Source organism: Pseudopipra pipra, chromosome 3 (genome assembly GCF_036250125.1).
Source record: "Pseudopipra pipra isolate bDixPip1 chromosome 3, bDixPip1.hap1, whole genome shotgun sequence".
Taxonomy (NCBI): Eukaryota; Metazoa; Chordata; class Aves; order Passeriformes; family Pipridae; genus Pseudopipra; species Pseudopipra pipra.
Window position 1 is genome coordinate 45,168,924 of NC_087551.1, and position 26,154 is coordinate 45,195,077.

The 26,154-nt window shown below is 38.9% G+C and overlaps 1 protein-coding gene across 3 annotated transcripts; it reads left to right on the top strand.

The window, feature by feature from the left end:
- The first annotated feature begins 5,775 nt into the window (after positions 1–5,775).
- On the top strand, positions 5,776–25,992 carry SFT2D1 (SFT2 domain containing 1). Of its 3 annotated transcripts, none has more exons than XM_064648963.1 (8): positions 6,486–6,701; positions 11,445–11,467; positions 12,985–13,071; positions 18,938–19,019; positions 21,405–21,440; positions 22,204–22,262; positions 23,653–23,682; positions 25,741–25,992. In XM_064648963.1, the coding sequence occupies exons 1-8, from the start codon at positions 6,639–6,641 to the stop codon at positions 25,778–25,780; spliced, it is 420 nt and encodes a 139-aa protein (XP_064505033.1). In that variant the 5' UTR covers positions 6,486–6,638; the 3' UTR covers positions 25,781–25,992. The 3 variants fall into 3 exon arrangements, with proteins under 3 accessions (XP_064505034.1, XP_064505033.1, XP_064505032.1); XM_064648962.1 differs by lacking the exon at positions 11,445–11,467 and adding an exon at positions 15,468–15,550 and having other exon boundaries at positions 6,493–6,701; XM_064648964.1 differs by lacking the exons at positions 21,405–21,440; positions 22,204–22,262 and having other exon boundaries at positions 5,776–6,701.
- Positions 25,993–26,154: the final 162 nt, after the last annotated feature.

Consider the following 26,154-nt stretch of genomic DNA (forward strand, 5'->3'; position numbering starts at 1 on the left):
AAAATGTAGTTGTCCATAGCATTGAGGGTTGTCTTTTATTCTCTGTACAAAGCACAGTGGTGTCATCTGAGCAAGGACAGCACCAGCACTGCAGAGAAGTGGGCAGAAAAAGGGGAAAAAAAGTCTCCGTAAATTTACAGACTGAGAGAAGGCAGCAAAAAAGGGAGAGTTTTCTCCTTGGGACCAAGGCAGGTTTTGACATGGAAGTAGAGTGTTTAGAAAATAGAATCCTAGATTAGGACAGAACACTCATTCAACTGCTCCAGTGCCTTCCCTGGGTTCTCTGATACAAACTGTATTATGGCCCAACTAATACACAGAGCATCAAATTATCAAATGTAGTTACTTCAACCGTGTGTGTTTCCAGAGTGCGTGAACCTCTTTTACACTGCTGCAGGTACAGACACGTGTTACTGCTTACATGCCAGTTATAAGAATGTGAAAGGAGTCAAGAAGAGCAGGAATAAAAAGATGAGATACAGACGAGTACCAAAAAAACTACTAGAGGAATACTTTCATATCACTTAGCACAAAGCTCTTAATCAGTACAGTCTGTTTCATCATGCTGATGTGACAGACCAATAATATAAAATGGTAATATATAAAATACTCACAAGCACAGTTACCAGCTCTCTTAGGTTTTCAACCTGTGTGTCACAAGATATGTTGGTCCTGTCTGCATTTGGGGAAGAACAGTGCAAACTGCCTGATGTAATATATCTGCAGTTCTGCCTCTTTAGAGCTGGAGAATTTCTACTTTCAACTTACTCAGAGGCTAAAAAATTTATTCTAATTGAACAAGACATTGCTGCAAGTTTTACTATCTCTGTAAAGTGAAAAAGGAAGCAGTCTGATGTTTAAAATGAGGCAATTTCTTTATTAAATTAATCACAGAGAAGTAAGTCTGTCTCTCCCCACCCAACCCCTTTCTGCTTTTGCAGATCTAATACCTACCACTGCATTGCATTTAGTCACTGTGGTAACCACTCATAAATAACCAATGTCCATAGAATCCACTCAATAGAAGCCAGAATATTTCCTGGATAACCTGCTCTGAGTGTCATCACTAAGGTCTTGCTTCTTCAAGATCATTGCCTCTCTCTTTATCACATGGCCTAACCCTGACCATGATACTTTTTTCTCCTTCCCCCTCCCTTCCCCCTCTCTTTAACAGTAGGTTTCAAGTAACTATGGCAACAAGGCTGAGAATTTTCCTTTCTTTCATTTCATCTGAAACCTTCGACATGTCTTTCTCATTAAGGGAAAGTATTGTATGGGGATAACTGGCCCAAACTCTTGGTGCAAGAGAAAGCAGTGTCAGGTATGGCAGCACTTGCAAGTACTTACATGATGGCTGTATTTGGTCCACCATGTTAGAAAAATGTAAAGGTACAAAGTAAGCCACTTAAAATTTTGAAAGCATTTAATAATTTTTAAGGCATTTAGCACATAATTTACTCAGAGGAGAACCACGCTGTAACTTGCTATAATTGGTATTGATTTATAGGCTGGTTGGAATAGTTTCGTATCATGTTTGTTGTTCTAAGGGGTGTATTAACGGAGGGGATGCCTTCTCGGAGTGATGTTGAGTGATGAAAATTATACTTTGAAGAGGAAATGTGGTGGTGTGAAATCTTAAAGGTGTCTCCTGGCAGGTCAAAATACTAATCTCCTCTAATCTGTCACTGCAGTCTGCCTGAATCTGAGATTACAGTTTAAAGACAGAAAGATCTCCAGATTTTAACTTGTAGCAGTGCCAAGGGAGTAGCAAGATTGTCTCAAACATTCCTGTGTTATACATTCAGATATACCATGTCTCCTTGCCCTCAGAATCACTTAAAATTCTAAAACAATTACTGTATTTGTTCATGGGGAAGCCATTCAAAGCAACAATTATAAGGTATTTTTGTATGAACTTGATGCTGTGAGTCACGTGGAATAAAAGCACAAAGCCAGCAGTGTGATCAGTAACCTCTCTATTACTTTGTGTTTCTTATACTGTAACTTGGTAAACATCAGCATCAGGTCTCAGCTGGATTATTGTTAGTAAGAAATGGGTTCAAAGATCTAGCAATGTATCCAGTAGTGTTTCAGTTAACCAAGTGCTGCCTGATCTGACTGTATGATGCCACACAGAGATGAGCTCACAAGGCTGTTCGGTACTTCCTTGCATGTGCTGTTTCAGCCACGATGAGCTGATAAAGCCTATTACCTTTCCCTCCAAAGCTTTCCAGTAGCTCACAGTGTTCCTGAGAATCACAAACACACCTAGCTATAAGTTGCCTGCCAAGCACTCAGGGAAACAGTGAAACCTATGAGTGAGGTTACTTTGTATCACTAATGAAGTGACAATTGGACCTGGAAAGGTTTGAGTCACAGCAGAAACAATTACCATTAAGGTGTATGAAGTCACCAAGTGGCCTGTGACTTGGGGTAATGTGCAGAAAGTTAGACAAATTAGAACAGATGGGTTTCCTGAACTGAGGCATAAGAAAAGGGATACATTTTTCAGTTTTTGCTTCCTTGTTCCTTATTTTTGGAGCACCACTACTTGTCACTGTCACTGATGCAGGCTTGTTGGAGCATGTTCATGCTGGCATTTTTCAGGAGCACAGGATCTTTTCAAAAGACATGAGGGGCATTCATTACCCACTGGTAAGCTCTTTTCCTTTCAGTGGGCTTCAGAAGCTGCTGCTTTATTGGATCTGAGATGTTTGCACCAAGCAGCAGGATTGAGGTGGGGTCTTACCAAGTGGAATAGGCAAGTCCCTGAAGCAGCTCTACCTCTCCTGTTTTCTACCATGCTCCCAGTTGGACTCTATAAGAGATCCTTTACTTAACATTCCTTGTAACCCCTGACTTTCACCTTTCAGCAATATCCATTCAAATATCCCATTTCCAAAGGTGAAGAATGCAAAGGTGGGGAGTGATACAGGACATCAGAGCCCTGACATGTGACCAGAGCAATCCTAGAACTGTTATTTTTATGAAATAAGGGTTTACAGGTTTACAGCTGATAGAGCTACAAGACTGTAGCTATAGACACTGCTCTTTTTACATTAAAAGTATGCCACCAACCACACCAATTCAGCAAGTTGGCTGAATTGATGAATTTTTCAGGAAGACAACGTTACTTAGCAGATTTTCTAGCTAGCTTTAAATTTAGATGTGGATACATGCAAAACAGTAAGGTCAAGAATTGATGAAACTTGTAAGCAAACCACACCATACTATACAAATAGAGAAACTGAGGCTTGCAAATCCATAAACCAGAAATTATCTCCAGATGTGGTAGGTTTGTGATATAAAGGCAAAATGATATTTTGTACCCCCTGTTTTGACTTTGTGTTATCGAAAGAATTTGGGCTTTTTGGAAAAGGAGAACAATCTTTAGATCCTACTGCCTTATCAAACAAAGTTCATCAGCACAGAAACACTGAAAATGTAGGCTTTCCGAGTTGCCTATTTTTCATGGCAAGGTAATGACTGTCTGATGGTATTTCAAGAGAGTGCGGAGAATTAAGAATTTCCGTTGAGCAGAGAAACTAGGAAAAATAAATGTTAAGTGACTATTCCAACCTTCAAGAAAATAGCAGGGAAGCAAAAAACACCCTTTGCCTCATTCAGGAGTGGGTGTCAGGAAGGTGGCACAGCCTGGGCAGCAGCAGGGGGGAAGGGGGGGGGCAGTGGTAGGATGCAAGCTGGACCCCCCCACTGCCCAGGTTTGCACTGCTCTTCTCTGCTTTACAGCATTGAGACTGTGCACTTTTTCACACAGAAACAAAAACACTGCTTCAGCTTGCTCTCTGGCAGGTGCTTGCATGCCTGTATTCCCTGTACAACCAGAAAGCCATCAGTAATCCAAGGCAGAGCCAAACACTCCTGCTTAAAGTCATGCAGATGAAAAGGGTAGACTCAGATTTAAATTTTCTGTATTTCTTCATATCTATAAATTTGGAGGGGGAAAAAAAAAACAACAAAGACAATTTTTTTCTTATTTTTATATTTTGGTCTCAGATATGCTTTGGAATTAAGACACTTCTGTAACAAATCATTTTATTACAATTCTGGGAGCTACTAATGGGTTTCTATGACCTAATCAACCTTTTCATTGCTTAGAGTAACAGTCCTATCTTGCTCACTACATATATATATTTGTAAAAGTAGATAAAAATTATATATTTAAAGGCTGGTCCTGCCTATATTTAAATTAAAAGAGGTAATGGTGAGGCTCATTACCCTAATTCATCAGACTGAAACTTAGGTGTCTGGTCTGACCTAGTCATCCATGCTTCCTCTGTAGCCACCAGAGAGCAGAAGACAATCTTTACTAAAATGATTGTCTCAGATGAGAACTGCTCCCTGAAAGTGCCACTCTCTCTTTATGGACTGTGGCAATTCAGAAAATTGCTCTAAATTTTAGGCTTCATTTTTTGGCTGCATCTAGTTAAATTTAGTAAAAGAAATTAATTACAAAGCTTGAAGATGGCAGCTATGATTTTGAAAAACCCGACAACTGCTTGATGGAGGTAGCACAGGAGAAGTGCCCCGGTTATGAAGGTCTTGAACCAATCACCTGGTGGAATCTACATACAAATACTTTGGAAACCATCAACAGGTTGTAAAGGTACATTGGAAACTGAAGGCAGGTAGCAATCTTTCAAGACAGCACTCTTTCCTGCTCCCTGTCTCCCCTTCACATGCCACCATCCATGAAAAGGCCATGTGTCACCACCTTGAAGATCAAACGTGGCATCTCAAGCAGTCAGCTAAGCAATCACTGGAGTCAGAGCTTTGTGGGAAAGCTATGGGGGTACAGAAGGGCTTGCACACTTTTAGTTTTAGGGGGGATCCCAAAGATTTCAGCTGCAGGTTGTGTGTCACTTGGGAGGAGGTGGGGAAGAGACTGCCATTCTCTGACAGGTTTGTTGTTATGCCACCATTTCCAGTGGAAGCATGAGCACACAACATTTCTATGGAACAGAGGAACTAGCTGGGCCTCTCCCTGGGACCACTGGGCATGCCAGGTACCAGAAAGATGATTTTTGCACACACACCCCACCCCCCCATATACCACAATTCCTTCTTACATTTTTCCTCCCTGTCTTGGAGGGTCATAGTCATGTTGTTCCCTTACATATGGTCCTCTCTGCTCAGGTCCTCACAAAGGTAAGGGCAATGCTGGCCAGCTCAGGAGAGTGACATTTTGCTGTTATTTGGCTATTTTTACACAGCCATGTCTGCAAGTGTTTCTCCTACTATGAATTTTGGCCTTAACCTAAAGCTTCCTGAGATACCAATGGCCTGTCATCAGGCTGGAAATGTACAGTTTGTGTTCAAGTGTTTCACCTAAAAGTCAGGGTTAAAGGGCAGATGGGAAACTTCCTAAGTGTGTGTGGGGAGGGGAGGTAGGGTGGGAGGGGAAGGTTTCCTGAAGAGCCTCATTAGGGGCTCTGCTGCCCTGGCTTTTATCAAGTTTCATTCACATAGCAGGAGGTTACACAGCCCTTATCACTCATCTTCCTCTTCTGCCCCACCCCACACTGCTGCCTGCTCTCACTGCAGCAGGCAGGGCACACCCCTCCATCCTTTTCCCCCCAGCCACCAGCCTCATTCCCCCTGTAAAGCACTCAGGCCAAGGCTGCAGTGCTCATCTGAGAGCTGGTCACACAGCAGACACATGCAGGAATGGCCCCAGAGTGCATTCAGGGGCAGTGTCTGAACAGAGCAGGACAGGAAGACTTATGTGGAATGATCGTGCTTGAGCACAGGGGGTGGAGGTTGAAGTGTTGCTCAGAATGAGCAAGCAAAGCCAAGACACAGGGCAGCATGATGGCCTCTGCCATATCCCTTCCTCCAGGGGCAGAGGCTAAGAGACTACACAGCGCCACACTGGAAATCTCTGGAAGAAGGCATTTACACTTAGTCCTGTTTCTGCCCTACTCATTCCTAGCTGGAAAAGCACCTGGCTTGCTCACAGGTGGTGTGCAGGATGTCACAGGTGCCTCTAATTCAAGGAGGGGTGAGGCCGTTTGCCTCTACAACCTCTCTGGGCAATCTGGACCATGGATGGAGCCGGGTTATTTGCAGTGGTGCCGCCGACCACCAGGACACGACGCAACGGGCAGAAAAACTGATGCACACGAAGTTCCTCCTGAACATGAGGTGCCCTAACGCGGTCCTACCGGGACCCTGAACACCCGCGGTGCTGTGTCCTATACATCTGTCCACAGGGCTTTATTTAACCATCAGCTCGCACCACCGCGCTCATGCAAATCGCGCTGCCGTGCACACTGAGCACACCGATTCCGCGGGCAGAGATGACAGGCTGAAAAATCCCTTCTTCCTCCCCATCGCCTCTAGCGAGGACTGCACAGGCGCCCACCCGGCGCCGGCCGTCTCCCATGTCTGCCCCACGAGGGCGCCCGACAGAGCCGCCGGGACCCCCCCACCGCAGGGCCACCGCCCAGCGCGCAGGCGCGGCCCGAGCCACGGCCTCGGGGGGCGCGTCACTTCCAGGCTGGGCCGGGGCCCGGCGGTGGAGCGGCTCCCGTCCCGTCCCGTCCCGTCCCGTCCCGTTCCGTTCCGTTCCGTTCCCCGGCGCGGCCCGTCCCGGCCCGGCGGGAGGGAGGGCCGGCATGGAGAAGCTGCGGCGGGTGCTGGCCGGGCAGGACGACGAGGAGCAGGGACTGACGGCGCAGGTACCGCCCGGGAGGGCCTGTCCTCCCTCCTCCTCCCCGAAGTTTGCTGCGTGCGCCGAGGGACGAGGGTTATGGGCACCAGACACTGTCCGGTGTATGAGTTGTGGCATATTCTTGTTGTGTGAAGCTTTTTGCTCTGTTGGTGGCTTGGGGTCATTTGGTTTTATTTGTCATTTAATTTATTTGCTACCCCTGCTTTGGGGTAGCAGGGTCTCCTTGTGTCATGTGTGCTCTTCCTACTGCCTGGCCTTGGTACTTGATCAGTCAAACAACAGGTTTTCTTTCTAAAGAAAGGTTTGCTTGTGCTCTAGGGCGACCCTGCTTAAGCATGGGGTTTGGACCAAATGGCCGCCCACTGTAGTGCCTTCCAACCTGACCAGTTCTATGATTCTGTGTAAATTGCTTCTCAATTTCCCTGTGCCTTTGAATTTGCAAAAGCAAGGAAAGATTTTCTTTAGACAAAGATAGTTTTGTGTATACTGTGCTGAAGTTACTTTTTTTGCCATACTCCTCAAGTACAACTTAATTTTTGTATTTCCTTCCCACTATCTTTCTTATCTCTTTGTTTCAGTTTTACTGCGCTTGAACACCATACATTCCTGAGAATTAATCTCTAGGCTGAAGCAAAACTGAGCATACTTACAAAGAACCATTTATTCTATCAGCTCCCTCTTAATCGGTGTGACTGCAGGTCAAAGTGCCCCACATCAAGGAATATCTTGATACTGGTTGCTGCAGGGTGCTGGAGCGCAGTGGAGGAAGCTGGAATGTAGAGCAGCCTGTGTCTGACTGCAACTAACAAACAGCCTGGGCATAGCTGGTATAATATTAGTCTTAGCAGCTTGCTGCTGACATGCTTCATTTGGTTTTGCACTGAATTGCTGCTGATCTTCGAGGTTTAAGAACCTGGCCTCTTTGCAACAATAAAGCAGCTAAATTTTGTCCACAGCTAATTCTGGAAGCAGTGCAGAATCTGCGCTTTCACACCAGAACTGGCTCCCAGCATTTGGGAAGGATTCTTCACCTTCTGATCTTGTCTCAAGATTATCAAATAAAGACTTACATTTCCATTAATCTCGGTTCGGTTCCAAGAGAATTAATCTGCCATCACTAGGCACATGATAGTGACACAGAGGTTTCCTTTACTTGATGCTGTGATGTTTAAAGCGATGATCAACAGATAAATGCCTACATCTCTAATACTTTTTATATTTGAAGTGTATATCCTGAGGAGAGAACTGAGCTAATAGTGTGTTACTTATTAAATGTCAGTAATTAAACTATATATGATTTCGCTATTGCATGTAATGATATTGTTATAGCCAGAGAAGACTTTAAATAATAAAAGTGTGCCTATATTTAAAGCCTATCCAGTACATGATAGAAGAAAACATATAAATGTGTCTTTGGCACAGTGCAAAGGAGCTGCATGCTGAGATGAACCAGAAAGATCTTTAAAATAAGTTAATACCCACTGAAAAAAAAAAAAAAATCATGTGCTTAGGTCAGGCAATTTCTCATCTGTAGGTTACTCTCAAAGTAGCAACGTGTTTGTAGAACACTGGAAATCAAGCCTTTTTTTAGTGAGGAAATTCATACGTGACATTCACTAAAGCTATAGCTGAATGGTGCTGACTATTTTTAAAGTGTGTGTATTAGAAAAGTTCTAATGCACCCACGAAGAGAAGAATACTTTTTAAGAGGTAAAGTTGTGAAAGAAAGTATAAGGTTATGCATTTTGTGTGTAAAATCTTCAACTGTTGTAATGATCTTTCTGGAACTGCGTCATGTGTTTGGTTAAAAACAATGGCCCCCTGATGTCAGCTAATGTCAGTAGCTGACAGTTGTGTAATAGCTATCATATGGTTCATATCTACAGGTATCTGTGTTTTTCTCCTTGATTTTTACAGAACCATTGCCTTCAAGGCAGTAGTAATTCCTGCTAAGTAGACGTATATAACGAAACAACTGTGTTACGATTCACTGAAGTTGTTCTGTACTTTCTAAACCAACTTGTTTCTTGCTGCAGTTAGATCCATTACTCTAAATACATTATAAAAAATGAACTAAAGGAATTCATTATCAAAAAGATCAATAATGAATTGTAACTATGCCAGTGTAGTGATGTTGTCCGGGCAGCATTATGCTTTTTAGTTTATCAATACCAAAACTAAAATAAAATCAGTCCATGTGACACATTGGCTAAGTTTCATGTCAGCTGACAGCAGCTTAAAGCATTCAATGAGATAGAGTAATAGACCAGATATTTACACTTCTTATATTTTACTCTCTAGTGATGACATAAATACATATAAGGAAGTCTGTTAGGGAAAGATGAAAATATCTCTTTAAATATTTTTAAATTATTGCTTAGAAACTCAATTCTGCAAATTTACTCGACATTTGTTTGAATTTTCTCCACTGCTTGCATGTTCTTAAATTTACCATCAAGAAAAGATGTAATTGGTAACTTCTAGAATATTTCTTAAAACTTGTAAAATAAAATGTTTCTGCTTTTCGATTTGCCCACATGGAAAACTTTTATAAGATCATTAATATTTGGGGGGAGCTTAGGTAGATGTTCAGAACCACAAGAAATATTTTTGATTAAAGGCAGCCTTGCAGATTATTATTAATTTTGTTTATTGTGTGTCCATTGCAAACTGTTCAGCAAAGATGGTGTTAACCATCACTTGCAGCTTGTCTGTTGGACTACTGCAAGACTGTTCCTTATGATTCAGGAAGTCTCCGTTACAGATTCCAGTTTCCACTTAAGTTTCCTCTTAATTTCTGGATTGTATAATTTCTTTGATACAATATTAGCTTGAAATATCCTGTGAATAAAATCCTTGCGTCTTGCACAGGAGATTGGCATTAAAGTTTAGCTACAGAAAACTAAGGATTTCCATTTGTTGATTTCAGTTTCATTTTTCTTTTTCTTCTTAGAAACAAGCTGCTAAGCAGTACAGCAAGAGAGGGGTGTCTTATAGGAACTCCCTTGCCACCATTACTGTCTAGTTCTCCATATGAATCTTTCCCCCGATGTGGAACTTGCCTGGCAATTTTTTCAGCCCTTTAAGTAAAAGCTTCTGCTAATGCAAATGTCATAGACTGCAATGCCAACTCTTTTTATCCGAAATCTGAAATTAGCTGTATGGTTTATGTCAGACACACAAAAAAATCCTAATCATCCTTGCGTTGTTTCCTGCTTATTTCCTGCTTATTTGTAGGGTTCTGTTTCGTAGTTTCTGAGAAACTAAGCTGTTACTTCAGAGTGTCTCATGGTCCCTCATATAGTCATTACTGCTTCTGCAGCACGTGTGGCAGCATAGACACATGCTGTGACAGGTCCTCAACTTTTACAGATTATAGCCTGGCATTTTAGCACAAGCTGATGTCTGTGGTTTATGTAGTTGAACTGTGTAGCTGTTACTCACCTTTTGCAGCAAGGTACTTCCCTATAGGGGTGGAACAGGCATCCTGAAAAGATAATGAGTTCCATTGCTTCCATGAAACCTAAAAAGTATTAATCATAGAATTTCCTGAGTTGGAAGAGACCCACAAGGATCACTGAGTCCAACTTCTGGCCCTGCACAGGGCATCCCCAAGAATCACACCATGTGTCTGAGAGTATTGTCCAAACACATCTTGAATTCTGTCAAGGCTTGGTGCCCTGATCACTTCCCTGGGGAGCCTATTCCAGTGCCCAGCCACCCTCTGGGTGAAGAACCTTTTCCTAATATCCAGACTAAATCTCCCCTGACACAACTTCAGGCCATTCACTTGGGTCTTGTCACTGGTCACCTCAGAGGAGAGATCAGTGCCTGCCCCTCCTCTTCCCCTCATGAGGAAGCTGTAGACTGCAATGAAGTATGCCCTCAGACTCCTCTAAGAGATACTCTTAGGTATCAGGGACTAAGAAAATGCATTACCAGATCTCAAGTTTCAGAGTTTCAAACACTGCATTATCTAGGTTCAGCTTCACAACATAAATGGTGACGGAATCGGGAATGGTTGGAGGATCAGCCTTCATTTTAATGCCAATTAATTTATTATTACAGAGAATGCTATGTTGTGGTGCTCTGGCAGCCCTCATGCCACAGCCCATCTTCCTGTAGTTCATGTGCATGTATTGTCAATCTAAGTTTTTAAGAAATCCATAAAATGTATGGAACTAATTTTAAAATCATGTTTTAAATCTTGCGACATTGTTTGCTTCAAGCCTCTTGTTTCTTGTATTTGTATTTTTTTCAACTTATAACTGTTAGGGATTTAGATGAAGATAAAGCTGTTCACAAATTTATATGAAGAATGAAATTTCCTGTTAGTCATTTCAGTAGCACCATAGATATTAAGATGAGAAGTAGAATATCAGTAAGTGGCAGCAATCTGCCTGATACACCTGAATAAATGATTTATCTTCATCCTTTCCATGTTTTCTAGGCAATCTGGAAAGTGTGTGTTGGGTTTACTGATAGTCTTGGCCTATCCACTATTCATTTCTGAGCAGGGATGGAAAGGATTTTTACTCTTTTTTTCTCTGTGTGTGTGTGTGCGTGCTTGTGATTAATAGGTGCAACTAAAAGTGTGATTGGAATGGATATCTTCAGCCATGTCCCACCAGCTCTTCCTACACTTTGAACATGTGTAGGCATTCAGGACTGTGACTATCAAATATGATTTCAAATACTAAACCATCTTTCAGTTACTGTTTTTTGTCTGTTTCTTTAATGCGTGCATAAGGATAAAGTGTTGGACCTAACAAGGTAAGCTACATCTTCTGACATTTGGGAAGTTCTGTCTTAACTGCTGAACACAGAAAAAAGGAAACCAAACTCAGAACAACAGGGTATCCCAGCTCTGTGTCTGCTCAGACAGTAAGCCAGTGTAAAAGATTATTTTTACTATTCTTCTCCCCCTTCTTAAATAAATATTCAAAGTATTTAATTTTATTAAGTAAGGTGGCTGATTTTTTTATAAAATTTTATAAAGAAAATAGTCCAAGCTATTCCTTGTTGACATACCCTCAGATGATGATTCATCCCAGCACATATACGTGTGCTTGCGTGTAGCATATTTTTATTAAACTAGATATGGATTCTTCATTTGTACAGGTGTGACATTGTTCTAAGTAGTAACCAAATTTCATTGGTTCACTTACCACTGCGTGAAAGAGAAATTTCTCCAGAGAGTAGGAGAAACATCATACTCATTGGCTGGGGAAGGCCTAACTTGTATATTTGGTTAATAAGACTTGATTAAAATATTTGTAGACTAGATAACAAGAGGGCAAGTTTGTTTGTGTCATCTGAACAAATAGGAAAGTTGGCTTTTTATAATCATCTCATGTAAGCTGAAGCAATGCTTCACTTAATAGGCCAGTTTAGAATAGGAAGTATATTTAATTGTAGTGACCTGGAATAAGCTGAAATACATTGTTCTTACAGCATGGGTGGGGAAGATGATCTGAGGATATCTAACAAGTCACTGCTGCTGAAGGGGACTGTTCTGCCAGCTCTGTGGCCATGTCTCGTTCTTTACATCAGTCCTGTGGCTTTTCTGACAGCTTGTAGAGCTGATTTGGCTCATTAGGACTAAGTCATCAGAATAGAAGACACACTAGTCCTCTTCCCACATTGTGAGTTTTGTCAGCTAGTTCAGCTCATTAGGGGGGTCTTACAGGTTCTGGAGTCACTGCAGAAGGAGGAAGTAAAATAATCTCTTTCAGCAGGTTAGCTGTCTGATGAGACAAGCTGTGTGTTAACCTGCCTACACCTTTACCCTGTAAGGAACAGTAACTGAAGCAGAGTCATAATGCTTGCTATGGATACTGGTAATAGTATGTACAAGGGATCCTCTCTAGTAACAGGAAAAGGTAGTAATGTTTATAGGAACCTACAATGCTGCACAAATAGATATATTCCACTGCAAATTGCTAGAAGGTTCATCCATTCTTTTGCTTTGGTACAGTTGTGATAATTTTCACTTGAATGGTAAAAGAAAGTGTTTGAAAGTGGAGCTGTATTGCGTGAATGCCAGGATATACCTTCATGGGTTTTGTCCTTTTTGTTTGTTTTGGAAATATATTTCCAGACTGTTAATAAAATTTTGTAATATGAAAGAATTAATATGCAAGTGACTGTTCAGCAAGGTAAAATGATTGTTTCTGGCTAAAAAATATTTTGTTTGAAATTAAGAACTTCAGCAGTAAAGGAAAAATTTCCTTTAGATTGTTCAAAACTGGGTTTGTAATATCCTCTTTTTTTCCTGTCTTCCTATTAAGGTCCTTGATGCCTCAACACTCAGCTTTGGTACTCGAGTCAGATGGTTTGCCATATGCTTTGTTGCTGGCATCGTGTGCTCTTTTCTTGTAAGTAAAGAGTGGTTTTTTTCCCTGTGCTTTATTACTGTTCTACAGTAGAGCCTCATTCATATTCACACTTTATATGTGATTCTGTGTTTGCTTTATTCTGTATTCTGAACTTTGTATCCACAAATTTAACTGGACGTTAAACGTATTATTGGCATGTAGGGCTGTTGCTCTCTGAATTACGATTTTGACGAGTTTTCTTCCACTCACAGCAGAGAGCATTATTATTGTAGCAGAATAGATTTTCTTACTAAACGGTTTGAAGACTGACAAAATGTAGATTTGTAACTGGTGTACTAGGGGTGTGTACCCATCTTATTTTTATTCTCTTCAATAAAAGGGGAAAAGAAGTTAAGCTTGAAAGGTTTTTAAAGGATGAAGAAACCACAAGTGTAACTTACCACACTTAACAAATCAATAGGTGATGACTGTGATACTAATTGACATTTGAAAAACCTGCTGCATTCCTGGTGTTATTAGAGTCAGCAAATCATTTATTCATTCGTGAACTTGAGGGGCTGGCAGGAGTCTGAAGCCTGCATTTAAAAGTTGAGATCTGTTAATTGTTTTGGTTAATCAAAATCTGCTGGAAGTTTTCAGCTGCATGGGAAGTCCCAGAAGCCGGTGAAAAAACAATTGATGCTCTTACCTGTGAGAGGTTTTATTTAAATAGTAATCAGATCAATAAAGGAAATAGAGAGTGGTATTCTCCATATTGATATCTATGCCAAGTACAGTGACATCTCTAGCTAGATACTTGTGTTGGAGAGGGAGCAAGTTCTAGGGAGGGAGCTCAAGATTGGATGGGAATAACCCTTTTTTAGGCCTGACATTCTCCCCCCCCCCCCGATACTTAACCAGTATAATCACAAATTTTACTACACATCACATTTGTGCTTTAACATCTATTTCTGGGCATGTTAACATCACTGATTTTGCTGCTATTTTTTTTTTAGTATTTAAACTTTATGTCTATTCTATATCATATGGTGTAATACTATGAAGCAACAGATAAAAGGCTTTTGGATCTTGGTTTCTTAAAGCTTCCTTGAATTATCTTGAACTTAATAAGAGTCAAAACTCTGAGCAGTGTGTTTGTGAAGCTCACATCTTGTAGAATTTAGCTTCCTAGCTAAGTTTTGCCATGTAAGAGAGAGCTGGCAACTCTGCCTTCTTCTTATTCTGATTATGGACCATTTGGTAGATTTATTAAGTTCTTGGCTGATGAAAATTGAAGTTGGTGTTTTTTCTTTAATCTAGTCTTTGCAAAGTGTCTGTTGCTTTCATTGTAGAATACAGTTACACACTTTTCTTTCAGCTTTCCATAGCTGCTTCTACTGTGCAAACTGACACCACGGATTTGCACTGAAATAGCAATTGGGTAGAATATAGTTGCTTTTTTCTTTCTTTTTTCTTTTTCCCCGGGACACAGTGTCCACATCACATCTTGTTTTGCTTCTAGCTTAGGCTCCATTTAGGCTCTAACAGGCTGAGAAAATTGGGGCTGTTCAGCCTGGAGAAGGTTGTATGGAGACCTCATAGCAGTATCTGAAAGGGGCCTGCAAGGAAGTTAGGGAGGGACTCTTTGTCAGGAACTGTAGTGATACAAAAAGGAGTAATGGGTATAAACAGAAAGTGGGGGCATTTAGGTTAGATATATGGAAGAAATTCTTTACTGTGAAGTGCTGGAACAGGTTGCCCAGGGAAGTGGTGGATGCCACATCCCTGGCAGTGTTCAAGGCCACGTTGGATTGAGCAACTCGGTCTAGTGGGAGGTGTCCCTGCCCGTGGCAGGGGGGTTGGAACTGGATGATCTTTAAGGTCCCTTATAATGCCAAACATTCTATGATTCCATTTCTCTCTGCTCATCATAGGTAACTGTGATCAGCAGAAGGGTTTGGACTTTTTTGTGTTTAGTGGAAATAAGAAACGTCTGGAAGTAAGAGTTCTAAAATATTTCTATTCAGCCTTAGTGCATATTAAACTGCAAAACCAGATGGTTGATTGGAGGAGAAAGGAGATGAATATTAGTGTGGTTTTAAGACAGTTTATCCTTTGTGTGTGGAGGTGCAGGATGTACAGTGGGGCATTGTAACAAAACTGAAAGTGCAGTAAATAGAATATAAACACTACAAATAAATGTGTTAAACAATATAAACAAATATTGCCTAGTTGTAAAGATACTGTGAAATACAGTAAACCAACACACTGTTTTGCCAGCAGGTGGCAATAGAAGTATGCTGAGTGGTGACTGCTGCAACTCTGAGAGCAGGGTACTTTGCTATTGTTATGTCAGAATGATGCTCTTCATAGCATGAAAATATATTCATAGACTATAAAATCTAAATAAATTGAATTAACTAATTGCAAACATACAAATAACTTATCTTTCATAGGGAACAGCGTTGCTATGGCTCCCAAAGGGGATCAAACTTTTTGCAGTGTTCTACACCCTGGGAAATATTGCTGCATTAGCCAGGTATGATTTCTTAGTTATGGTTATTAGAAGAGTACCCTCCTTTTCATCTACATTTCCATTTGCTTTTGCTCTAGAATGGTGTTTATGTTGTGTATAAACAACATTGTTTTCATATTGAAATGATAATAACATAAAAACTTGTTTATTTAACAGTTCTAACACTCATAATGTTGAATATCAGTTATCTTACATGCTTGTTTTGTGGACACATCACAACTGCTATCTGAAGTATGAGTAACAAATTGCTCATTGAATGTTTTGTACTTTTCACAGCTAAATCCTTCTGCCAGGTACAGAAGTACCTCAGTTTCAGGGGCAGGTGGTAGTCTCCATACTGTGTGGATGCTTTCTTACTGGAAGGAGCTTTTTGCTTTTAGCAGAGCGATCATCCTGTTTCTCTTTCAAGAGAAAATTCTTTGAAAAAGGAGATGTTCAGGAAATCCTTGTTTTGACTGTAAGGGCAAAAGCAGAACCTAAAAATCATTCACAGTGTATTTTTAAACTGTTTGATTCTTGGAAGTATTCCACATAACAGTCTTAAAAGATTTGCAAAAGGGAACTCTTAGGATCAAAAACTTTTCTTTCACGGTTTGAAAGACATGTAAGAAACAGTGTCCATGAAGTATTTTCAGTTTCTGTTTGTCCTTCTCTTATGATCTTAGTGTAGTTGATGCATGGTCATGGGACTCAAATGTCATTGAGTTTGGTCTTGACTTTCATGGACTCTATTACTTTAGTCAAGTGACTTAATTCTTGAATCAAAGCATTGTTAATGTGTTAAAACTCTGGCCATGTGACATTAACGTTTGAGCAATGTGAAGGTGTACTGCTTTTCCTCAACAAATTTGTTAGGAGCCAAAAATTTCTATACTGAAATTGAATCTCATTTGTCGAACTACGCCATCTCATACTAAAACAAGACAAAAATTTAATACTGGAGGTAGGCAATGCTGAGTGTTTCCCCTTCTCTCCCTTACCTTACTCTTTGTTGTTGGTTTGGGATGGGTTTTTTTTGCTGTTTCATTTTTACCTAGTACTTTGCGTGTGTTTTCACTGCTTCAAATTAAATTAGAATTTTAGAAACTTGGTACTAATCAAGCCTAATTAAGAGGAAAGTTTTTACAGACTGTTGTTTCTTTTAGGAGAATGCTGAAAAACTTTAGTCTGGACACCAACTAAAATTAAAGGAAAAGAGAGGCCCCCCATTTCCTCCAGTAGTCCTTTCAGATATAAACAACAGGCAACTGTGTTCTATGATCAGTAGGAAATGACAATAGAGTCCCAAACTGACAACCAGATTTAAACTTTTTCAGGCTTGTTCACAAGTCTGTATTTAAAACAAAATGCAGTTACCAGTCCTATTAGCATGTTTATTCCTCTCTAGCCTGTTTTTACTATAGTTTTCTAGCCATGAACATGAAAACAATGATACTTGATATTCTCTGGGATGATGAGTGTATCTCTTACAGAATGTGTTGTATCTAAGAAAAATATCCTGTTTAAGTGCAGGACCTCTAGAATTGTTTTTCAGCCTTTCTTTTTTCTCCCTATGGAATCTCCTCTCTGGAGAAGCTCTTGTGATGTCTGTCTTTCAATGCTTATCAGATTACAAACAACGCATTTTGCTTTCTATATTTTCTTCTGCCTACTTTACGTGGCCTAAATTTCACTCCTTTTTACCACCATATTTTCATCATCCCTATCCTTCCACTAGCTAACTAATTTTTGCTTCTAGTTCTTCAGATCCCCTTCTTTTTGTCTTAATTTAATTTTATGGCTCAGCAGACAAGATGAAAAAATACTGAGAAAAAGTTAGTTTGGATTGCAGTGAATTTAAAACTTTTTTCCTATTGAATTGTGAAAATATTTTTTCCCATTTAATACGGACTTTTGAGGTATTAAATACACAACTTAAGAAAAAAGTGAAGAGAAGGGGTTGTATGCATGAAGTTGCTGGTAGGGGAACATCTGGGTGTGGAAGATTGAGTTCTATTTACTGCTTGGGATGTGGATTCCCATATTTCTTCTGTCTTAGAAGGCGGAAGGAGGAAGCTCTATGGAACTCTTCCCTGCTACTGATTGTTTAATTTCATATAAATAACTGTTAACTAGAAAAGGTGTTAAACTAGGTTTTCTACTCTCTAGTAAAGCATTCAGAGCACCACAAGATTACAGGCATTCTAATTCTCTCACTAAATTGCTGTGTTTTCTACAAAGGAAAATGACTTCAATGTCAGGGAACAAAGAGACTCATCTCAGAATATTTGAAGCCAGAAAATTACTCCTGTGGTTGTGAGTTCTTAGTTCAGATGGCATTTCTTTGCATGAACAGCATAGTGTTGCTGATGGTTTTTGTTCTCCCTTCAAGTTAACTACAGAGTAGAAAAAAGCAGGAGGATTAGTAAAAACTACTGAACTTTTTCTTTCCTCTTTGCTTGCTGAGTTTGACCAAAAAGTTAGAGCTTTCGTGTAATCTTGATTGTAGCTACTTGCATGCTGTCTGGGTAAAAAAGTTTATTGTTAAGCAGAAATTTTCTGCAGAAGTTTGGTCTTTGTAATCTTTACATTATTTTGACAAGTCAGTTCTTAAAACAGCTTCAACATGAAATTCACCAAACTTCACCTTGATAACCCTCTGCTGTACTTGCAGCATAATGGGGTTTATTGTAAAAAAGCCTTTAGTTGTTGTTCCTCTAACCACTGTACTTGTTGCCATTCTCTCGGCTATGATCTTTATTTTCTTTTGTAGAGTTGAGTTTTGTCATCTTTTTTTTTTCTTATATATTATGGTGCTTGTCATCTTAAAAAAACAGTCAAAACATCTTGGACTACCCACACATTTCTAAATTAATGTAGGGCTACTTACAGTCATTGTTCAATCTCCTCCCTTTTTGTGTCTCTAACATGATTTAAATTTACCTATAACTGCACTGCTTTCTTCATTGTCTTTATTTATAAATGGCATTCAACACCATCAAACAGATTATTATTAGAAATGTGCTTTTTTCTTGGATGATGAAAGAGTTCATAAAAACCGATCTGCTTCTACTCTTCTGTTATTCCTTAAGTATATCCTTGTCACACCCTCTGTCCTCTCTGACCTCAGCCAACGTAATAGTGTTCTTGTATTTGCCTATTACTTTTTTTTACTATGTTAATGGTTTGGAAAGAATTTTGTGACTAACTGTTTCCAGGGCTAAATTCATGAAGTATTTCACCTTCTGTTCTCGTGAGCTTCTGTTGCTAAACACTGAAATACCTTTTTTTTTTTTTTTAGAGCCTTTGAAGTCATCTAACTGTCAGAAAACTGGTTAATTACCTACTGCCTTTTACAAAGAGTTATTTGAAAGTGATTTAACATTGTTTTGTTTTTTTCTCTCCTATTAGTACATGTTTCCTGATGGGGCCACTGAAGCAATTGAAAGCAATGTTTGATCCAAAACGATTAATAGCTACAATTGTGATGTTGGTAAATATACTGTCTTTATTTCCTTTTATTAAAAAGTTTTCCTTTAGCCTCAAAGCTAAATTTGAGGCTTTTCTAAAGGGAGATTATTTCTTTGTACTGAGAAATAACAGTCAAGCTGTTTAGCTCTGTATGTCATAGAGATTATCTAGCTCCTTTCTACCAGCCTGGGTTTTCGTTGCTTATGGTTTTTTTTTAATTAATCATTTGGAGTGAAATGTTCTTTTTACTGAATAATTCTTACTAAATGCTAATAGTAGGTTGATTATTTTTAATTTATTTTCTAAAATATTTTCTTCAAGAACAAGGCAAGAGAGAGACTTTTTAGCTACTGTGAAAAGTCAGTGGTCACCAAGTGTAGCTTGACAGTTGTTTGTTGGCTGCAGCTCTGACTGTAAAGGTTAGTGGTTCAGCACTTTCAAAGCAATGGAGAAAAATAATTTATTTCCCTCAAAGTGTGGGAAGTCACATGTTCAGCTTCGTGATTCTCCATTGTGACATCTTTGGCTCCTTTACTTCCATGACCATCGTTTCTTTTTCCAGGGGGATGGAAAAAAACCCCATCTCCAATATCAGAATTCCTATCCCAAAGCTCTGTATTAGGTACTTCAACTTTCTGCCCTTGCTGCTCCTCTGGTTTGTATTTAATTTCTCTCCTGTTCCTCCCTGATTTGTTTCAACTTTTATTTTTTAAATGTAGTTGTCTATTCCTATTCTCCCTATCATATAACTTTTTTTCTACTTGATTAGAGCTGATGTGGGTGCAAAATTTTTTCTGGATGTCTGTCATATGGATTGTATGGTTTTCCTCTCACACACCCACTTTAAAAAAAAAAAAAAGTTATAATCTTATTTAGGAAGCTCGTATGTTTGCCCATATCTTTTGGGAAAGTCACTTGATCCTTAGCTTGGACTCCAAGCTTTGTTCAAGAGATTTGTTTGGTTTGGGTTTTTTTTGTTTTGTTTTGCCATCTTTTACAACCAAGTTACAAGTCCTAGGGAAGCTATGTTTTGTAGGTCTGCAGTAAAAATGTCCAAGGATATCTCCAGTTCTCTAGAGTCTGTGTTTGCTGAGTATGAATTCTGCAACACTTTACAGCTGTGGGCTTTTTCTGGTGAAACTGAGAGCCTAAGCCAGACCTTTAAAACAGCAGGCACAAAAATCATTTTGCTCTGATGATCCTATTATCCACCATCTCAGGCATGGTGACAAAATAACTTGCTTTGAAGGCTGTAGAAACAATACACATCAGGGAAATGGAAAGAGAACAGATAGTAGAGAAAACATCACAGACCTACCTACCTGTGCAAAGGAGCTACCAAAAAGTTTGGGAAAAGAGAATGAAAGGTTTTACTGAATAGTGATCATAAACACTGGATGAGAGCTAAGACGGTTACGATGGAAAATTTCAGTAAAACAGAGAAGAACTGGAAAATGTGTAAAGTTTTGAAAACTTTGGATGTATTTGACTGTTTTAATCCCCATCCTAACACAAAGCTAGAATTGTAGGCAGTTCAGGAGTCACAAACATATTTGGAAAATTTCAATAGTCTGTTCTTTTTCTTTCAATAAAACACCAAAAAATTTTTTTCAGTGAAAACTAATTTAGAGAGTTTTTTCTGTTTTCTACTATGTGTAATGACAAGTGGAGGAAGCCAGATGAGATTTAGTGGAAAAGTTCAAAGTGATGATTAAGCTTGCACGAATGGTGTGATTACTTGGCATAGTAAGCCAAATATATCATTGTAATGTTCCATCAGAAGTATATAAGTACCTTGAACAAGGCTTCACGTGAGCGTTTTCACTGTATCTGAGGCAGCTGCTCCCTAGTGGGCTCTTCATTACTGTCAGAAGATAAAAAAGCACTGGCAGATGAAGTATAGCCTCTGTTTGCCGGATACTGTAATGGTGAATGGATGTTTTTAATAACGGATTGTAGTGATGCACATACCTTTCTTGTCAGAAATGGTTGTTACAAATACTAGATTCAGAATGATAGTACGTACTGAAATAATAGAGTAGCAGTTCCCAGACTGGTTGCTTTCAATCAAGCTTTATCATCTAACCCCACCTCTTAATAAGGCTACACATAAGGCTACACACACCTGGTTATACTCCTCTTGGTTCTTGAAGTCAATTTCTTCCACCTCTTTCTTCCAAGACTCATCCCACCTTTCTGGCCACACATATCTCATATTGTGCTTTGGAAAACACCACTTTACATGGAGTTCAGCATGATAGTCACTGTGCCTCAGGCCTTGGCTCTGCATGTTTCATAAGTCAATTCTGAAAATGCTGGTTGCCCATTGAAAACATAAAACCAGTTATTGTTGTGTATTTGAGTATTCATTCTGGGGTTTTTTGTCTCTCCTTTCATCTCACCCCAGCTTTGCCTAGTATTGACTCTTTGTGCTGTATTCTGGGTAAGTGAGAACACTTTATTCCTCTAAGAAGCAATCCAGCTTCCTTAGTTTATTAATTGTATCGTGGCTTTTGAGATACAGTTCAATTGTGGAGGAAAGATGAGCTTTGCGTGTGGTGTTTCTGTTGTCAGGTGCAGCTGAGCTTAGGTGGAGTGATGAGCCTGCTGGCTGTAAAGCAAACGCACATTTCCACCTGCTTGTGATGTAGATGAGAATACAAAATCTAGAGCTTCAGGTTCAGTCTGCAGACCTCTGGAATAAAAACTAAGAAAAGCAAGTTAAAATATCGTTTCATTTTAGTGATGTCAGAAAATATCAGAGAATATGTAGTGGTCTTCAGAAGCCATGGATACAGAATATTAAGCTAATTAAGACAATAGAAAAGAAACAGAACAAGTACTTTCAAGCATTTTGATTGTAAACTGGCTGTACCTACATTCCATAGAAGTAAATATGTTGCTGGACATATTCATATGGAATGAACTTCCATGTTGGCAGAAGTACAATCTCATGAGAGAGTGTTAGCACTGATGCTGTTAAGTATTTTCAAAGCTAGAAAAGGTTTTCATAGCGTGATGCTAATGAAGTGATGGATAAAACAAATGGAAAGTTGTTAGAAAGAAAAGACGTAGCAAATTACGTTATGAAGATTTAGGCATTGTCAGCTAACTCAATTTTTGATTGAACAGACTGTTCCAATTGTTTACCGTATAGAATGGTGCAAAATTATCTAACTTGCCATATTTGCTTCATTTTTACTTAGTGGAACAAAAAAGGTTTGGCGATGTTATTCTGCATATTGCAGTTTTTGGCAATGACCTGGTAAGATTCTTAAAATTCCTTTTCATTTCTTCTTCCTGCTCCTACACCCGCATGATTATAAACCTATATATATGCTTCACATGTAAGTGTGCCCAAATGCCAGCCTCAATCTGTTCTTCTAAGATAGGTTGTGTAACTCCAGCAAAATCTATATTCAATCGTCTTACAAAAATGGCAATTTTAAGTATATTCTGCAACGTGTGAACTTATCTGAAGCCTTATAAAAGGAATATATATGCAAAAAGATTCTCATGCCTTTTCTGTATTGTGAAAGTAACAGTATAATCATATGTTCTGTGCATCTCTCTCTTTTTTTGAGTTCCAACTATTTTTTTCATTTTTGAAGTGAAAGAAACTAAACAACATTTTCATAGGGTATGTCCTGTCCCAAGAATACACAGCAGCACTGGGTAAAGAGGGGGTGGATGTCAGAGGGTAAATTTAGTGCAGCAGGTACTATGATAACCATCCAAATGCACTCAGGGGCTAAGGCTTGGCAATGCATGAGTGCAGGTGAATGCCTGAAATCCTGGCAGAAGTTTTGGAAGTTACTCCTTTCTCCATAGAGATACATACTTTGTCTCCTTGTCCCAGGGGAATTACTTGGTGCTAGCTCTCAGGCAACCCAAGGTGACCGCAGTTCTTGTTTGAACTTGCCCTGAATACACAGAGTCTATACTGAACTTGGGTTTGAGGACAAGTAACCATTTGTTCAGGATAGGGACTGTTGGGCATTGTGCTGTGCTCAGGCAAATGCTTGGTATTGGATAGAGGAAAGACAGTATACTAACTCAGACTGTGTTCCGCATGTTTTCAGCAGACAGTTCACATTTGTTAAGTGTCCTACAATTTGATCAGGCTGCGCATGAGAACAAAATACCACCTGGAAGCTTGTGAGAAGCAAGTTTCAGGGGACAAGAGAAGTATCAGCTGTTTGAGTGTCACAGTTGTGGCATATTGTTCATACTACAGCATATACCTGTATTTAGAGTTACATAAATATTAGATGTATATTTGCATAGTAATTTAGAGTCTCTTTTAAGCTGGAAGAAAGTTGTCTATATCATCTTGAATACAGTTTTTCCAGAAGCATTCCTTTTTGGTCTGTTCTTAGTAAATCTTGGTTTTTCAAGTTCATGTGCATTAGAAAATATGAACTACATTAAAAAAAAAAGCCAAGGAGAAGTAAACCACCAAGTCCTTGTCAGTATGTTTAGTTCTTATCCAACGTGTAATCTTTTCTCAGGTAAGCATTGAATTGAATAGGTAATCTGGTTTAAAGTTGTGTTACAACAGGTTGTTTTTATTAATGCTGGACTATAGTGAAATAATTTAGTTCAAGGAGATACATAAACACTCTGCAAATATACTTTTTTCCTCTTTTTTTCAGGTATAGTCTGTCTTATATTCCTTTTGCAAGGTGAGTCTGCATAATAATTTTAATCTTAACAAAAGTCAGTTACCTTTATGCTGGGGAGTAAGTATGTGAGAACAACATAACATCCTTCCTTTCCTTTTAATTTTTGGAAAATGACATAGCTGAACTCGAAACTAATGCTTAATATAAGCTTTAAATACAAATAAAGTGCACAGTAATTATCTTTGATAAATTTCTCTCTAGTTTTCATCACTGAAAATAAATCAAGGTTCTGTTTAAATTCTCCAGTTTAAAAATACAGTGATACAATAGTGACTTTTTTGGTATTAAAATTAAAGTTAACTTACAGATCTATTAAAGTTAACTTACAGATCTGAGGTCTTAGTTAAAAGCAAATGAACAGCATCGTTTCAGCTGCTTAGTCTATTTCTGAATTAGTCCATCATTTTTGGGAGAGGCAAAGGCAATGCTTTGTGTTAATTTCCATTTTGGCAAGCTTCTCTTTGTTTTCACTCTCATGTACAAAAAGGGAATGAAAGCTAGCCAAACACAGAGTGAAAACACATGCAAGTAATCCAATATAAGAATCTATTTTTTCTGTAATGATTCATGAAAAATGCAGTTTGGTTTTTCAACAGTGTGTTTTTAAAAAAACAAACTAACAAGTTTTTTTAAAGCTTCAGATTTCATCTAGGAAGGACTTTTAGTAGTTGATAGTTACAGTGGATAAAATACTGTACCTGGACTTAGGCTTCAAATTGTTGTCTTCCTGTTTCTGACAATCCAAGCTAACCCATTCGGAAGTAGTGTTCTGAATTCTTGTAGTTCCAGTAGTCAGGAGACAGTCTCAGTAGGCTCCTTCCTTTTTTTTTTTTTTTTTTTTTATTCTACTCTTTACAGAAACCAAGTTGAGCTTCCAGTCACTGTTTCTTTTTTTTTTTTTTTCCCTACCAATAGTACTTTAAGTTCTGGGCAGAAAAAGATTAGGTTATATACATCAGTTAATTTCTCTGGTTTTATTTATCTGTTAGATTTTATGAGCCAAAGAATTGAATTTTATACAGACTGCTTTCAGTAATTTAGTGAATTCTTTAAGGATTATTGAGTTATTTGCTTATGTGGAATGCTATAATAAATTTCTTGTATAGGCTGCTTTTCCTACAGAAACAGTGCTCTAAATCTAAACTATGTTAAGAAAACAGTATTATGTCATTTGTTTAAAGTATGTATTTATCTTGAATTCAACAAAATCATCATTCCTTGGTTTATTAATGATTTACTCTTAAAAACAATTTACTTGTTCATGGGTTTGTTGGGGGGGTTGTTGGTTTATGTTTGTTTTTTTTTAGTTAATTGTGGCTCTGGCAAAAAAAGCGCCCCCCAAACCAAACCCAAATGAAAACAACAACAAATGCAACAAAACCCAAACCCATACCTACAGTGACTTTAAAGAGTCATGATTCATTTTTCAGCCAACTAACAACAGAATACAAATTCCACTCCTTAGCAAGTTGTTACTTTTCTGAGAAAATGAAAAATAAATGAGACTTAAGTGAGTCATCTAACAGTCAGAAAACAGCTTATTTTCAATTAAAAAAATACAGCCTTTCAGATCTTTCAAACCTTAAGGCTGCACCAGCTCTCCATCCTACACTGTCAGTACCTGCACTTTAAACCCTTCAGCCTGTGCTTTATTTCCTGTGCTGTGATGGTCTAACTCTAGTGTGGTTTGGACTCACAGCACCTGTGTCTCACTGACTGGATTTGGTGCATTCCTCAGCCATGCCCTTGCTGGCCAGCCTTTGTGAAATAAGGCTCTGACCTTTGCTAAGCCTCCAAGTGTGCTGCAGAGCAGTTCTTAACACTGTGTCTGCATTTTAGCATGTGCTGGAATATAAACAGCATGGGAGACCTGTGTTTCAGATTTGGCTTGAGCCTTTGCTTTGGTCGCTTCAATAGAGGTAGTCACACACAGATCCTGCATTTAATAAACTATTAGTATTTGTCTTTAGTTTCTGTCCTATTTTAATTTAAATATGTGATGGTTGAGATGTCTGTAAAGAAAATAACAAATAACTGATTTTTTTTTTCTTTTTAAAGGGATGCTGTGATTAAATGCTTCTCATCCTGTCTAGGGTAAATTATAATCAGGAACCACTGTCCACTTTAAAAGCCAACTGTAAATTTTGCTCAGAAAACTATACTTTTCCACTCCTGAAATAACCAGTAACAATTTAGTATTTTCCTTGCCTTTTGCATTTGGGACATTAAATAATTTTTACTAGAAAGAGTTTTAAAAATAAATTTGGTGAATTGTTTGTGTTTACTCTGGAACTTCCAGGCTTTTTTTTTTTAACAAAAAAGTATTGAAATACTTAATGCAGAGTAGTCTTAAAACTACTTTGCATCCAGTAACAGTTTATTCCTCAGTGGAGGCAAGCCACTATGATCTGGGAAGTATGCATAAAGATTTCATTTACAGTTCTGTCTAAAATTTGCAAGGTGCCATTCATG